Source organism: Pimephales promelas, chromosome 15 (assembly GCF_988280905.1).
Source record: "Pimephales promelas chromosome 15, fPimPro1.hap1.1, whole genome shotgun sequence".
In the NCBI taxonomy this organism is placed as follows: domain Eukaryota; kingdom Metazoa; phylum Chordata; class Actinopteri; order Cypriniformes; family Leuciscidae; genus Pimephales; species Pimephales promelas.
Genome location: NC_142783.1, coordinates 25559793 through 25576354, shown reverse-complemented (window position 1 = coordinate 25576354; position 16562 = coordinate 25559793). Strand labels below are relative to the sequence as shown.

The following is a 16562-nucleotide window of genomic DNA, read 5'->3' as shown; positions in this document are numbered from 1 at the left end:
TATCCCAAGTTCTTCTGGGTAAGATTAACCAGGTCATCCTTATCAATGCATTTCTTTCCATTCAAAAAAAAAAAAAAGTATGCCAGTGATTATCGATTATTCACAATCAGTTTCCTCAGCAAGAGGTCAGCCGAGAGTACTAGGTCATGAGCTCAAAACACATGGTGATAGATTTCACTAGTCCACCAAAAAGTCAATGGATCTGTTGGAAAACACCCCAAGGCTAATTCAACTGTGTAAATACAGTAAGTACAGTATTGGTGTAATCTAAACCTATATATAACTCATAATAATTTAAGTCAAGTCACCTTAATGTATATAGTGCTTTATACAATACAGATTGTTTCAAAGCAGTTTTACGAAACAGGAAAATCTATTTCGGCTGTACAGCAACTCAAAGTCATAAAATGGGCATTACAATCCTATAGAATTTAATTGAAATATATCTCCATTTGAATTAAAATAATTTGCATCATTTGGTGAACACTAAAGGTAGAATCTAAAAAAAATGAACAAAACAGGGTATCAGAGCTTTACATCACCAATAATAATCATTCAAAGTTGCAGAACAAGGTCACTAAATAGACTGATGCCCCACTATAAAAAGAAACTCGCAAGCAAATGTAGCAAGCAAGCTACACAGCAGTGATGAATAACCCCACACCCAAAACTACTTCAGCCCACTTGACCTTGAGCTGTACGAGTGATAAGAAAACCCAAAACATGATTTGAGGAGCTTACCCTTCTTTTTGAAGTACTTAATGACAGATTTAAGAGTAGTCCCGATGAACACCATTGTGACGGGCGATCGATCCCCTGAGAGATACGTGCATAAGGATGTATTAGTCCACCATTAGAATGAGTGAGTGTGAAGAGGAAGAGAAAGGAGGGAAAAACGCCACTACCCATACGACACTCTCTTTTAACTCATTTTACGCTGACTGGCACAGCATGCAACACTCCCCCTCCTCTTCTATCTCTCCCTTTCTCTATCACTCCCTCTCACACACATTTGCCCACCCTAGAGGATATTCAGTTGCTGTTTGAGTCATTCTCTCTCTCTCTCTTCGTCCGGCTATCAATTGTGAGTCTCCCCTCCCCTCCTTGTGTCTCTAGCTATAGTGCATGTCTCTGTCGCATTGCATAGGTTTAAGGCTCTCTCACCTTGCCTTGCTGTGGAGGTATAACCGACTTGGATCCATGCCATACACTATGGATCACTGACTATTCTGTTTCTCTGCACCGCTGCAGCGCCTGACACTCCTCCTTTTGCTCTGTCCTTTTTTTCTTTTGAGCTGGGGGGCCCAGGACAAGTTTGAAAAGGATCCTAGCACATTCAGCAGAGATTAAGGTGGTGGTTACCCACCCAGCTCCTTTTTAGGGACTCACTGCTGCAGTATTTCATTAGTTGAAGCAAGTGTTATTTCTTTCTCTCTCTCGCCATCCTTTTTTGAATGGCCACTCAGCATTTTCACACGTGAGGTTGGAACTACATATAGATTCAGTTCACAATAGCACTTTATGTCTATGACATTGTCATGAATCTTTGGGGCAGAGAAGACATCTGTGTCCAAAATCGCATATTCTCTTGAGTAGCTACTTTTTCTGAATAAGTAATTACTTCACGAATCCTAAAAATGTACTATGAATGTAATCCGGATGCACTATTCGCGATGGTGTCCATTTCCAGTGTCAGTTGCTTGGCTTCACCTCCATTCATAAATCCTCTCCTGTGGCCTCATGGGTAGTATGTCCATCATATGCACACGTCTGAATCTTGTTGAAAGAATTAGGTCTTCAAGGTACTTTTTTACCTATACTCTTACTAGTACTGTGAATTTGGACATACATATTTTGTCACACACTGTTTTTCACTCATACTGTAAAACATTTTTCTTTAATGATTTGTTATCACAACGTTTTATCTTTTGTCAAATCAACTTGGATAATGAATGTGGTTTAGATAACGTATTTATGCGTCTTATAATTAAAACAATCTCTTTCAGTGTATTAACTCAATTTTTCAAATTCAATGAACTCAAAATTAAGGCAACCATGCAAGTTACACCAACAGTCTTTTTTCTTTTCTTTATTATTATTTTTTTACAGTGTACTATATAGTGGGGAAGTATACGATTTCAGATCTTCAAGTTTGGTTTCTTGTGCAAAGGAGATTTTGACCTCATATATTAACCAATCCTGGTATGCCAATCAGTGATGCTGTAAATTAGAGCCCTCTGTTCACCATTGCACACTAAGATGACACACAGATGGCCATGATGCATTGACACTGATCCAACTTAACCACCATTATATAGAGCATGACGACCACTCAGTAGCACAGCAAATGTCTGTCCCGGTTTTTATGCACTTTATGGATAAGAATTGAGTACACAAATCTGAAGCATGCTGTAACAGTTTATGTTAAAGGCAAGGCGAGCATTTGTGCTTATAAAACTTAAACTTTTTTATTTATTTTTGAAATGACCGATGGTTTCGCTAGATAAGACACTTATTCATCGTCTGGTGTCGTTTAAAGTTGCACTGAAACTCTCAGGCCCCGTTTACATGAAGGAAAAACGCAGATTTTTCCCTGCGGATTGGCCTCTCGTTTACACGAAAACCCCGTTTTTATAACAGAAAACGATTATTTCTAAAAACTCTGGCCAAAGTGGAGATTTCTGAAAACGCCGGTTATGTGTTGTCTTGTGAACTGGGAGAAACGGCGTTGTTCTCTCTGGTCGATTCTGAGGATTCTGATAGGCTTGCATGGCTTTATCCTTAACCCCTACACTGCCGCCAATAGGTTTGGCATAGTTATGATGGCGCTCAAAGGCGTATTTATGCGGGTGTGTGAACGATGTTATTTTTGAAAACGGAGAGGGGGAAATATTCGATTTGCTGAATACCCGGCTTTGTGTAAACGTGGCCTCATTTCGACCTTGAACCGTTTGGTACCCAATGAAGTCGATTATATGGAGAAAAATTCTGTAATGTTTTCATCAAAAACCTTAATTTCTTTTCGACTGAAGAAAGAAAGACATGGATATCTTGGATGACATGGAGGTGAGTAAATTATCAGCAAAAGTTTTTTTTTTTTTTAAAGTGAACTACTCCTTTAATGTTGTGTATTCCGTTGGCTCACCCTGGCTCAGCTAAAGGGCACACTCATAATGAGATTGGGAAACAGCCCCCTAAAATGCTAAAAACGTTATGCCTGACTGATCCTATTGTGTATAATGGTTTCCAGCACTACCAGTCCTGAAACACACAAACTCATATACACACACATAAACTATAGCACTTCTCCTTTCCATGGCCCAGACAAGACATTAACTTAAGAATACAAACCTCTCCATGTAAAGCCGCTGGAGGGCCAGAAGTAATGCCCATTAAACACTAGCCTAAAAAGATCAACAACAGCTAAACTAATATACCCCTATAATGCAATGCAGTATTGTTTTTCCCTCACCACCATATACTCAAATATGGAACATATGGAAAACTGCATGCAGAAAACAACTCTGACCTGCACCGATGTACAAATATAGTCCAGTTGGGATTTTAATGCTGCATATGTGCTGATACAATAGAAATGAATAAGACCATAATGAGACAGAATGGCGATTCTAAAGATTCTAAACAAAACTCCAGCAGTGTGTGGACTCCCTCAAAGACATCTCGGCTATTGTGTGTCGCTGTGTGAAAATGCCAGACGGAAAAACGTAATATACTACAAAAGACAGGAAGGAAACAGACAAAGCACTTGAACTTTAATGAGGAATGGGTTTCTAGACAGGCTTTGCCTTGTATGTATAATGTATATACAAAATATAGTTCAAATGTGCAAGCGCATTATGCACCTGTAACACTGTGAAAGTTATATTTTTGTCCAATATATCTGTTATCTGCTTCAAAATATAAATGTGCATCCCTCTTAAAAATCCATTTGCCAAATTACTGTATGCTTTTGCAGATCAGCAGCACAAGATCCCCAGTATTTGCAATAACTATTAAATCTTGAATCAGAATCTTCCCTGATTAAACAGCCTTAACAAATGTAAATAAATATTCACCGCAATCAATCTCATATTCATGTATTCATAAGAGAGATAATAGTTGTTGAAAAGCTTAGTCTCTTCTATCACCTTTAATCAAAGCAGCCATCCCACCGACTACGTTCCCTCCACAGTGAACAAAAACATGGCTGATTAGAGCGAATCCAGAAATGAGTCCCCTAGCAACAGTGAGGAAAGAGATACTTCAGTGATTAAGCGAGTCACGTGAGTGCCCACACCTGCACAACAGCCCTTATCATTCGTCCTGCACGCTACGGTTCACACAATGGACCCACTCAGTCCAGTGTCTGCAGGTCAACAGCCTCTGCCCACATTTCACTGGCAAAAACAAGCATGCAAGACAATTAGACAGAGTATGTGAGCACTGATCACAACATAAAAATGTTACTTATTAAAATGCTGATGCTTCACGAAACTGGTATTAACATATGTTATGCATCAGCAATCACTGCATGATGTCATCTAGTGTCATGTTACAAGATGGTCAAAAAAGAAAGAAAATATACCACAATGCTCACTGTTCATGAGCAACTGACACAGATAAGTGGACTAAATGATAACTAAAATCATGAGGAGATGTGTAATATTATTTTTACTAAAATCATGAGGAGATGTGTAATATTATTTTTCTATGTTTTTCATCTAGTGGGTGAAACAAGAAATCAGACTTGCACTAAGCTGAAGGGAGATTTGAATAAAGACAGTATATGTAGAAAAAGAGATAGCTGAGAGACATTACAAAAAAGAAAATTAAGTAAAACTAAGTAAGAAAAGTGTTTGTAGCGTATAGGGACAAAAATAGCATACAAAGTTGAATGCTTGTTCTTAGCTGAACACCCTAACAACTACTGTATCTGGCAATGCTCTCGCAATCACCCATTGCACCCTAGTTACTGCGTAGCGACGATCTGAAAACCACTGAGAACACCTTAGGAGGTGCTGAAATAGCCCTGGCAAGCACCTAGTATTGTGCTAAAGGAGTTTATTTTACAGTTTAAGTGCTTTTTCCTCAGAAAGGCCGCTACATTAAAATTTCGCAAAATAGCTGATATGGCCAAACATTGCTAGATTTCTTCATAAACATCAAGCAGTTAGGCTAATGGGCTACATTACTTGTTGGAAAAACTGATTATAGTGATTATCATCATTAATACATTCCATTTATCATATTGCTCTTGCCACCATTTTATGAAAACAATAAGCTACTTGAGGCAATGTAACACAGCATCTCTTAACTTACTGCTTTATTTATGGGATTTATGATCTAAATATACAATAATATTTTCTACTTACATTCATGATAATTACAAACAAAATCAAAACAATAAAAAAGATTGTATGGTAAAACAGAATCAAGAAAATAAACAGATATGCAAAAGAATCTGAGTCTGGCTGCAAGACTGGTTATTACACACATAAAAGCCTGTGCCTGACTCTTACATGACCTGGTTATGGTTGCTAGGATAGCTGTGTGTGAATTTGGTGATACAATCCATCAAGGGCTTACAAGAGCACTCCATCTCGTCTCGATTCTAAATCAACTAGACCCACACACAATTTGCCTGAGTGGGGCATGTGAAGAGGAACTGATGATTTTAGGAAAGCACTTGATTTGCAAATGCTTGTTTCTATGGAAAGCAATACATTTACTGACTTGCAAGTCAAGCATCCAAAATTTCCTTTGCTGATTAAAGACAATGTAAAGATATGCCATCTACTGAACTAAGCAAAGATGGCTTCTGTGGTCATTTGATAGCAAGAAGGTCAGCGTCAGCAGCTCACCGCAGAGCCACAGGTTCACCTCTAGCTGTAAGTGTGATCAGCACACTGGCTCACAACGTAAAGAAACTCTTAGCTCAGCACAAAACCAGCTCCAATAAAAGCCTAACTACACACACAACATGCTCATAAAACACCATCACCATTCAAGCAAGACGGACCAATCATCCTTTCACAATACAAAAACATTAAGCTGCCTTATTAAGGATGCACTTTATACTGTATCTGATCGGATTTTATTTTTAACTTGATTTTTACGTTGTCCAAGGAAAATTTGAGTTGTGCTTACCTGTGAAAAACTTCTATAAATGTAATCTGAAGATAACATATTGTGTATGTACTTAAAAAAAAGATATTACAGTTTCTGTAATAATATAAATAAAATAAAAAATAAAAATAAAAAATTATAAAAAAATAAATAAAGTTGTCCTCTGAAGAGTGGGGGTGGAGGTGGGAGAATAAAAAAAAATGATTTTTTGTGTTCTCGTGTGATTTCTCGGGTATTTTGGGTGATTTTTATGATGTTACTATATGATTTCTTTTGTCATATGAACCCCCTAATCAGTGGAAAGGAAAGGCATGTGTAATTTTATTCATCTTTATATTAATATATACAGAATTCTGATTAATTTCATCACTCAAAAAGGTGATTAAAGCATATTGAGCAAAATGTAACTACTCCTAATATATAGTTAAATCGATTATATTAATTAATCGATTTGACAGCACTAATATATATATATATATATATATACATTATTTACACATGTATTATAAACATATTATTGACAATATGTGTTTAGACCACTGATCTATATCAGTGGTTTAGACTGACAATGATCTTTCTTTCTATGGATCGCTCAAATTATTGTGGTGAACAATCCAGTAGCCTATTTCTCTCCTTTATAGAACACTGAAGAAAAACAGACATTCAGATTTCTAAGTGAGGAGTATTAAAATATTACAAAAGTCAGACCCAGACACTGGCCTGATAAATAATACAGCAGTTAGCCACTCTGCTCACTCTGTCTGCTCAGACATATGTGGCATATTGATCTGTAACATGACTGTCCCAGCATCGGCTACAAAGTGTGCCAATATCTGTGTCAGAAAACTGGGCCAGCTCCAGCACAATGAGAAATATGATCCCCTCTAGCACATCAGCAGAGACTACTGAGCCCATATTGGGATTTGGGACGGTATTTTTACTACCTGGCATAAAGAAACCATTCTCTGCTATACTCATCTCACTGAATACTAAATATGGTGATTCATGTTTTATTGTATTTTTTATGAAAGCTGTATTTATCCATCAGAGTTGTGTAGTGGCCATTTTTTATGAGCCATATTGGCAAGTCAAAATCAACATTTGTGGACACTGTGGGACTTATTCCCAAACATCCCAGACTTATCAACGTTTTGATCTTAGATGTTTTGCATTTGAACTCAATTTTATAGAAATGATACATTCGTGATAAATTCCTCATGACACACTTCTCAATTAGGCTTCAAACTAACTATTTGGCTCGACTAATCATCACTGGTTAGTATAGGTAGAGCAGCCAATCAGAGAGTGTCATAAGCTACAGCCAATCAGAGTGACTGTTCACATTTATATCTTTATGATGAAATAGAAATCAAGTAAAACCACACACACAGTTTTCAATGTTTTATGGGGACTTCCCAAAGACGTAATGGTTTTTATAATGTACAAACTGTATATTATATCCCCTTACACTGACCCTATGCAATCATCATAGATCCATACTGAAGACTGGAATAATGACTGCTGAAAATTCTTCTGAAAAGTTTTTTCTTTTCTTTTTAAATATTACTGACCACCAACTTTTGGACTTGGTACTGTAAATTAATTATTTTATTAATTGTTTTAGTTTGAAACCCTAAGTGTCTATTCACTTTCATTGTATGGAGAAATTCTTGATTTGTGTTCCACTGTGAGGGTGAATCATTTTCATTTTTGGGTGAACTGAGGTCCCAATCCTTTCTGATTACTAGGAAAACATAATAAACATTCAAATTGGAAATAAATAATGACTAGTTGACTAATAAATAATGACTAGATAATGAAAAGTTGAAGTATCTGGAATGTAAAAGAATTGTGCCATCTTGTGGCACAACATTGTATCTCAGCCTTCAATGGACTAACAATGGAGAATAAAGGAGGGGCTCTTGGGAAAAGGATGATGACAAAAACATAACACTAGGAAGTAAAATTCACTGTACTGTTGTATTGACATTCATGGAGAAAGGTGTGTGTGATTGTGTGAGCGAGTCATGTACGTGCATCCCTGAGCAGCTGTGTGTAGCACAAAGCCTATTTAAAAAGTAATTACCTTAATTAGACCGCATTAGAAGTGTTTACCACACCGTATGGACTGTGGGCCACCTCGCTAAATAAGTGCGTGCTAAACTAGTGTCAGAAGAGAAGCTGAATCCAACAAAGCATTTTAAAACAAATGGATGCCTCAACACAAGTACAAACCATCATTATAATACAAGGACATTTGATTTGATATAATAGTCAGTATTTACAATCATATTTTTGCTTTAATAACAGTATCGCCTGGATTTTGTGAACTTCACAAGTTTGTGTAATACCTGATCCCGGTCTCCAGCATGATTTGAAAATTATTCAAAGAGCATCAAGAACTGAATTTTGATTGGAGTGGACTGTAGGTCACATATGGTGTTTCTGAGACATCTGTCTCCACATCTGATGTAAGGAGCAGCTTGCCTGGTGGATTGGATGATATTTTAACACAGTCAAAAGAAATCTGCTATGTTGTCTGCCAAGAACCTGAGGCTTAGTCCACATTACACATTCTTCTCTCAATGTGAGGCCCAAACCAAAACTCTGTCTAAACAAGCCTCTGGATTAATATTACATGCAATTTGTACATATTTTGTACTGGATAAGTCTTTTAAGTAACTGGGTTTAATCTGAGCGAATTGGCCCACTGATAAAACTAGCTTCTGGGAAATCAGACAACTTGTACAGTGTGTTTAGTTTGTAATTACAGTAAGAGGTATTTCTGTACAGGGTACAGTAAATCCAGATTGCAAATGTATCAAAAAATCACAAATTTTAAGTAAATTGTTCATCTGTAAATTCTGTCAAAACTATCTTTTTAATGCAATTACAATGAATGATGACAGAAGCTTTCAATCTTCAATAGGGCCAAAAACACCACGAAAGTGGTATATACAGTATGACTTGTAAACAAAGTTAAATGTAAAACAGACAAACAAATATGTTGTTAATCACTGAAAAACTTCATGAAATGCCTGATTCAGTGTTGTTATTGTTACCTAAAACTATTAAAATTAATTTTGTTAATGCTGAATGATGAAATAATATTTAAATATTAGATGGAGATTACATTACTGGAATTGTTGGCATGGCAGCTAATAAAATAAGTTAAAGCTGAGGGACTAAAATTACCATAAACAACAACAAAATGTACAAAAGCACATATCAAAATTACTAAAACTTTATTTACGAGAATCTATAAAGAAAAGCTAATTCAAAATAAATACTAGCCTATAATAACAGATAAATCTTACTAAAATATCACTGGCCTGATTCACGAAACAATCATTATTTTAAGTCAGATCATTTTGACTTTACTGGTGCTTTTGACATTGCAGTCAGTGTCAGTATCTCCAACATCTTTCCGTTTGTATTCCTCTGAAGAAAGAAGTCATACAGGTTTGTAATGACATGAGGGTGAGTAAATGATGACCAATTTGCAGTTTAAATATCCCTTTAAACTCAAGACAGCTAAAAGACAACTTAAAATGTTTGAAAGAACTTCCCTTCGAACATTCCTGTATTCTCCTCAGCAGATTATCTACAAATCTCTCTTTAGTTCAGTAACACTTGCTGTTATGGTATATCCCAGCACTAGTCTTGTCATGGCCTGCCTCATACCAGACTTCAGACACCAACCTTCAAACTGGCCAACACATTAAACTACACTTTAATCACTGCGCTTCAACTACCACCAAAAACCTGTCAAAACCCAGTTTCAAGGGACTAGTTCTTAGATTTTAACACCTGTTAATACCACCAGCTATTCTTTGTTATGACAACAGCTTTTGTATTTAAGCTGCAAAACAAAAGCTCCTCTGATGAACAAAAGCAAACTAGATTTTAAGTGCTACCTCTCAAGTCGTTGCGTGGCGGGCTGGAGGTGTAGTTGGGCTGGCCCTGCAGTGTGGCGCTCTTTCGAGCCGGTGGTCCTGCCCAGGGTTTGGGTGCCCATAGGGCGTCCTGCTGCTGGTGAATTTTGGAGGTGAGGAGTCTGCGGCGAAGGCTGCCCTCCGTCTTGGGCTGGAGGTTCAGTTTGCGAGTATACAGAGGAAGAAGTTCATCCTCGTCCTCATAGTAGGTCCTATTCCAGCATTTCCCAGCTGGTTCGGTGGAGAGACAGTCTACGTATGCAATCATTCTGTGCTTGACAAAAGTATCTCAACTTAAATCCAGTTTGGGACATTCAACCACAGGTTTTCCACATCCATCCTTTTCAGACAACTAGGTGTCCGGAGAAACCTCTACACATATGAAGTCTCCAAAAGTCACTAATCATGACAGAGTTGGAAAAGATCTGTAAGAGTAAATCTGAGTTCTTCACAAACAAAAGGATCAAAGGTTCGTCACAAGAATCGAAGAAAACAAGTCTAGTGTTCTGTTGTCTTCTCACTAACTACCTAAAGCATTATACTGAGGGAATACTGCACTACTCAAGTTAGCTTGCCTTATCTAATCTGTAAACCAGGATTATCCCTTCACATCAAGTGCTGCTGAGGGCAGGCTTTGTACTACATATGGTCACCTGGGAGAAGGTGGAACAACTCAAAACATTCACTTTAAAGTCCCCATGATATCAAAATGATAGCACCATATATCACACATCATATACATGAAGTCAGCACATAAAATGTATTCATTTGAATTCTCCACAGAATGCTATATTTTAAAGCGATATTGAGGAGATTAGGAGGAGAAACGGTTAGAAATTAGTAGTAAACTGCGACTTTACTGAGCTCAACTGCTGTGGCCACGATGTGATATAAACGAATCGCTATTGGCTGTTTTATTTAAAGGGGAGGAGCTGTACAATATGTCCCACCCGGTCTTCCTGTTTCAGTGGAAATTACATCAACAAATTGAAAATGTGAGTTTCCAGGCACTTGAATGTAGAAATGCCATGGTTGAGCAGATGAGGAGGGTTGTAAACACTACATTTCGCATTGACTTCAACTGTAACTACAAAGCACATATGCTGTCTATGTTTTATGCATTTGCTTGATAATTATACAAACCTGTGAGCGAGGGAAAAGGTTAATAGGGTTTGGCATACAATAAGTTAATATAATTCTTTATTTCATTTAAAATAACATTTAAAATATATATGTTTTTTAATAATCTGATTAACAGTAAAAATAAGTTTGTTTTTAACAGCTAGAGGGTCATATTACATCATGTTAGATAAGTTACATAGTGTACCTCTAAATTAATAAGGGCTAAGTTGTATTTCAAAACGACTTTAATTTGCAGCATACAAATGTAAGAAATCAAAGTTTCAGATTAATAAATACATAGCTTAAAATAATTAAAATGATCAGAAATGATCAGCACTAGTCTTTCCTATCTTCTTAAAACCATCTGGAGTCACAGCCACAGCTGTTTGAGTAGAAAACATGAGAATTCGAGAGGGAGTATAATGCAGTATGACCAACAGATAGTCAGACAGAAAGGGTATTGTACTTGGTTATCTCTAGCAACTGCAACTGTCTAAATCCAGATAATTTGTTGAGCCCGAAAACTCTGGGGCTGGAAAATGATCTGTCACCCAAATAGATCAACAAAACACCCCTATATTGTATTTCAGCACCTTGAATGGACAAGCTGTATATAATAGAATCATGCATATTATCGTGATGAGATCTGATTAAACTCCATCCGTGGTCTAGGCTAATCCAAACCCTTGAGCTCAATTCTTTGGATGACCGCCAGAGGCGAGAACTGGACCAGATGAGAATTCCTGCAACCAGAATCTGTCATGCCAAGAGCTTAAACTCACATACAACCACCACGCTGGCCCAAAGAGAGCTTTTCACAGAAACACTATCACATCCACATAAATGTAGGCTTATCGTTTAACATACCTGGCAGGAAATGTTGCATAAATGTCCGTCCTGGGCTCTGTGTTAACCTAAAAGAGTAACACGCACATTTCAATGAAGTTTACGCTGTGTGACGTGGAGACTTTTCACAAGATGTAAAGTATGTGTTTGTGTGGTCATTGCTCAAAGCATCTGGATCCACTTAATTGAATGAACAGTAATGCAAAATTGTAAAGCTTAGAGATACCAGAGTTTCAGAAATCTAGTACTTTTTTGTGACAGAAGAAATATGAAAATACATTTTTGTGTACATTATGAATAAGAACAAGAGAATCAGGCAGCTAAACAAACTTAGCAAAACCGTAAAAGGTGATCAGTTGACTCAAAGGTGCAGTATGTAAATTTTAGCAGCATCTAGTGGTGAGGTTGGGAAATGCAACCAACTGAAGTTACGGTGGCTGACAGGAAAATATGTCGTCGTCTGAGACAGCAGAGTAGCAGTTAAGCAATAAGGTTTCTTTACAAAGAGAAATTAAGAAATTACGTTTACTTAATTATTCAGTACAACAATAAATACGATATGTCATTTCATTGCTTCATATAGCTATAGCTTCTTTCCATGAAGAACAATATAGTGACAAAACATGCTCTGTAATAGTTTGTCCATTTAGGGCTACCATAGAAACATGTCAGCACAAAAAGGCTATTTCAATGTAAGGGGACTCATTCTAAGGTAATAAAAACATAACGGTTCATTATATAAGGTCTTTATACACTACTAAAACATAGTTTTGAATATTATATTCCATATCTGTCCACAGATCCTCCTAAATATTCAACGCATTCTCATCCTATGGCATCATATAGTGACGCTTTTGACAATGCGTATACATCCAATGCACATGGCACCCTTTCGCGTCAATATAACACGCTTTGGTTATGAGTAGGTTTAGGTCTGGGGTAGGGTTAGGGTTAGACCACTAGGAGGCGCCTTCTGACCCATATATAGCTGCGTCTCATATTGACGCTAAAGGGTGATCTGTGCGTCGGATGTATACGCATTGTCAAAAGCGTCAGTATATGACACCTTGGGATGAGAACGGTCTGAAATATTACACGGATGCATTAGCCCATGTGTCCACCAAAGCTTTTTTCCATGCGCCTGGCGTATGTTTTCAATTGATTTCAATGGGAGCACCGCGTTTTTTAAACGCCATGAGCGTAACGAGGCGCTGAGTATTTTTTATGGTAGCAGAGAGTTGAAAAATGTTCAACTTTGGATAAAACGCAGCGCTCATCACTGTCACTTTTTACCCAGCCGTCCAATCACAGTGGAGGAGGGGCACGACTAAACCACACTGACCAACTGTCACAACATTCAAACTGTGCTGCGGATATTCTGTATCATAGCAACGAAACGTCTCAACGGAAAAAACGCTGCGCTGCCAAAACGCTCTCAAGCGCCCAAAGCACGGCATCTTCAGCAGAGAGTCTAGCGTTTTCAGCTGGCTAAAAACGCTTTGGTGGACACACGGCCTTATGCAGGTCAGACTAGTATAGTTGGCGATGTCATTTTGTAAAGAAACACTACACGCCTAGAATGAACACGTAATAAGCATGTGCATGACGTCACCATTTTTGTAGTTTACGCAGAGACGATGGCGGTATAGATAATGGTATTGTTTTCAAAAACTTGCACTTTGAAACCCCTTTCTAAAAGGCATTTTCAGGCCCCTAAAACGCCATTTCCACTTCTAGTTGAAAACGATGTGTAAACAGCCCCTGAGATGAGTTCCTCCAAGGAATCACACAAACCAGTGGCTCTGAATAAAGATTGTGCGCCCCCACTAGCTGAAAGTCTGCACTGCCCGAACCCCCGCTTGTTTGGGTGCAAAAACCTCAAGGTTGGAGGGTTTCAACAATGGTTGCTATGGAGCCCCTTTAATTCGGCCAAAGGCACCTGCTGGAGCAGACAATATGCACAACTCAGTGTGCACGGCTCCAGTGTTGTGTCCATTTGGCTAATTTCAATCCTTTGTCATGACTCAGTGAACGTGACTTTAATCAGACAGAGCTGTTGTGTGGGAAGTTGCCCATCATCCTGTATACTACAAGTGAATAAAAGCATATGCACAGGCCACAGATATTGGCACAATTGGGCATCTTTTGTCTGGGACAGCCCATAAAAGTGAACCGGAAATAAGGTAATGTCTAAAAATCTGAGAACACAAAGATTTTTCTTTTTCATTTAAAACCAGAAATAAAACTTTTTTACACAAAAATAAAAATATGGTGTAAAAAAAAAAAAAAGATTTTCATATAAATCTTATTTAATAACACTTAAATAATACATCTAAAAATGAATATTTTTTAAAACCATTGTAAATTCATATAGCATTTAAAATGATTGGGTTTTAGTTTTTCATGTTTTATTTATTTATTTAGAAGAAAAAAAAAACTGTAAAAATTCAATATCGACCATGACATGAAAATGATTATTGGCTTATCTCATTGGCCAGAATTTAAAGATTGGTACATCCCTAATCTCAAATCGGGTTTTATGTCAGCTTATATGCTTATGTCATTAAAACCAAAAGGAGATCGCACACATGCACATATTTCAGATACCACTTGTTTATATATAGCCGCCAGCTATACATCCATGTGCAAAAATTCCCTCTATAGTTATTGGAATACCAACTTAGCTGTTAATGGCATTCTCTCAATTCCAGTATTCAGAGCACCAGTGTTCCCAGCCAGACTGCAACATGCATATACAGTACATTATTTTTAGTCATTTTGAGGATTGTGAAATATTTGATGTGAACATTCAATGTCGTAACTAGTAGTGCACAGCATTCTTCCAACCAATAAATAACTTTATTTCAAAAGACTCTGTGGAGTGGAGATGGTATCACACACTCCTACAAAGAAGCATAATAGTGGAGGAACCCATTTTCAGCTTTAAGGGGCGCTTTTGGACTATATTTCCAAATACTCCCATCTGTCTTAATGTTTTTCTTAAAGAATCTTAAAGAATGCCAAAACATCCAGAGACTTTGATTCAACATTAAAATCGGGATGAGGAGAGGTCCCCTGCCTCTCCCACTGTGTGTTGGTACTCCCTTGAGCGGTTCCATCTTGGAATCGTCCGCTATGGCGTTTATGAAATGAAGAATGGCCTTTCTTTTCTTATCTCCACCCTCAGAATATGTGCAGGCCAAACACGATGTTACAGGGATCAGACTCAGAATTCCACTAATGTGAAAGGGAGGGTCGGCTCTGCACACGCCTAGTGACTGGGACCCTCATGAGGGGCTGACATATGTGGAATGGCCATCATTCTTCAGGCTCAAAGCCAACCCTGGCTAATGTACACGATTCATAACTGTCACAGGAACTGTGAAAGCCTTGTGTGAAATGGGAAAAAGTGCATAATGAGACATTCATGCTCGCATGAGACTCAAATGCAGGTGTTTTAACAATTACCCTGTATAATGACTTTGAGATTTGGAAAAATCATCATCATGACAGCTGAGATGCTCATAAGACTTCTGCATCTTCAATCCAAAGCAAGCAAGAACAACGTAAAATCCTCCTACTTGAACAGATAGGATGGGATGATTGGTCCTTTGGGTAGGATCGCAAAATGAGCGAAGACAATAATTGGATTAAATCCAATCAGCTGCTTTGGCTCTTCTGGAAAAGAGTAAAATGGGGAGAGATGGAGGCGGGTACATTTATCTAGGTCAAGGAAGCTTCATTTATTAAAAAAAAAAAAATCTTACACAGAAGAGGCTTTCAGGCTCTTAAAGTAAATTACACTCCACAAAATACCCATCCCTGCCTCCAATGAGTCGTCTCCACTTCTCATTTAAGTTACAGAAGGACGTTGATTTTATTCAAGACCTGAGGAGCAGCTGACTAACAGAATGCTCTTTTAGCTGTTCATTAGGGAGCTGCAAAACCGTTTCTCCATCATGTGACACTTTTAGAGAAGCCTGTGGGTTGTGGGTCACTGCATGCATTTGCACCCGGTGATTACACCTCTGACAACAGCAGTCATTCCATAGAGCAGCTTTACTTTACGAGAGTAGACGTACTTGGATGGAAGTGTGCAGTGTGTTGGTCTACAATTAGCTTAAAAAGGAAAATCCACAAGGGTTTTTATGGAAAGAGAAGGAGTGCTGCTGGTGTGATATGAATGCACTTGTTTTGGAGCTTGACTTTAAAGAAGAAACCTGTCTCAACCTGCAAAAAAGCTCTCAGCTACAAGATGAATGCATCCAAGTTCATGGTGCTGCTGCAAACAACAGATTTTTTGTAAACAACTCTGAACAATGAAGCCAGTTTAGTGGATATTTTCAATTACATATCTATTTCAATCCATCAGTTGAAGAAAATACTGAAAGAAAACGTAATTGAACCAAATAAGCCAACATAAATTATTGAAAGTAAGGTAATGAAGTTTAGTAGGAGACTGAGGCTAGTTGTCACACTTTTTTACTCAAGTCCACAATTTAAAAAATAAAATGAATTAACACGCATTTAGTT

The 16562-nt window shown here is 37.7% G+C and overlaps 1 protein-coding gene across 5 annotated transcripts in view; it reads right to left on the bottom strand.

The window, feature by feature from the left end:
* Window positions 1-16562, bottom strand: part of nhsl1a (NHS-like 1a) — a 46479-nt gene that overhangs the window by 16281 nt on the left and 13636 nt on the right. Inside the window, exon 1 of one of the 5 annotated variants that reach the window (XM_039669042.2) lies at window positions 10044-10365. The exons of 3 other annotated variants lie outside the window; for them this stretch is intronic. In XM_039669042.2, coding sequence (XP_039524976.2) covers window positions 10044-10329 — 286 coding nt within the window. In that variant the 5' untranslated portion in view covers window positions 10330-10365. Of the gene's footprint in view, window positions 1-741; window positions 1078-10043; window positions 10366-16562 lie in introns of those variants that run through there. One more of the 5 variants, XM_039669056.2, reaches the window with a different exon arrangement.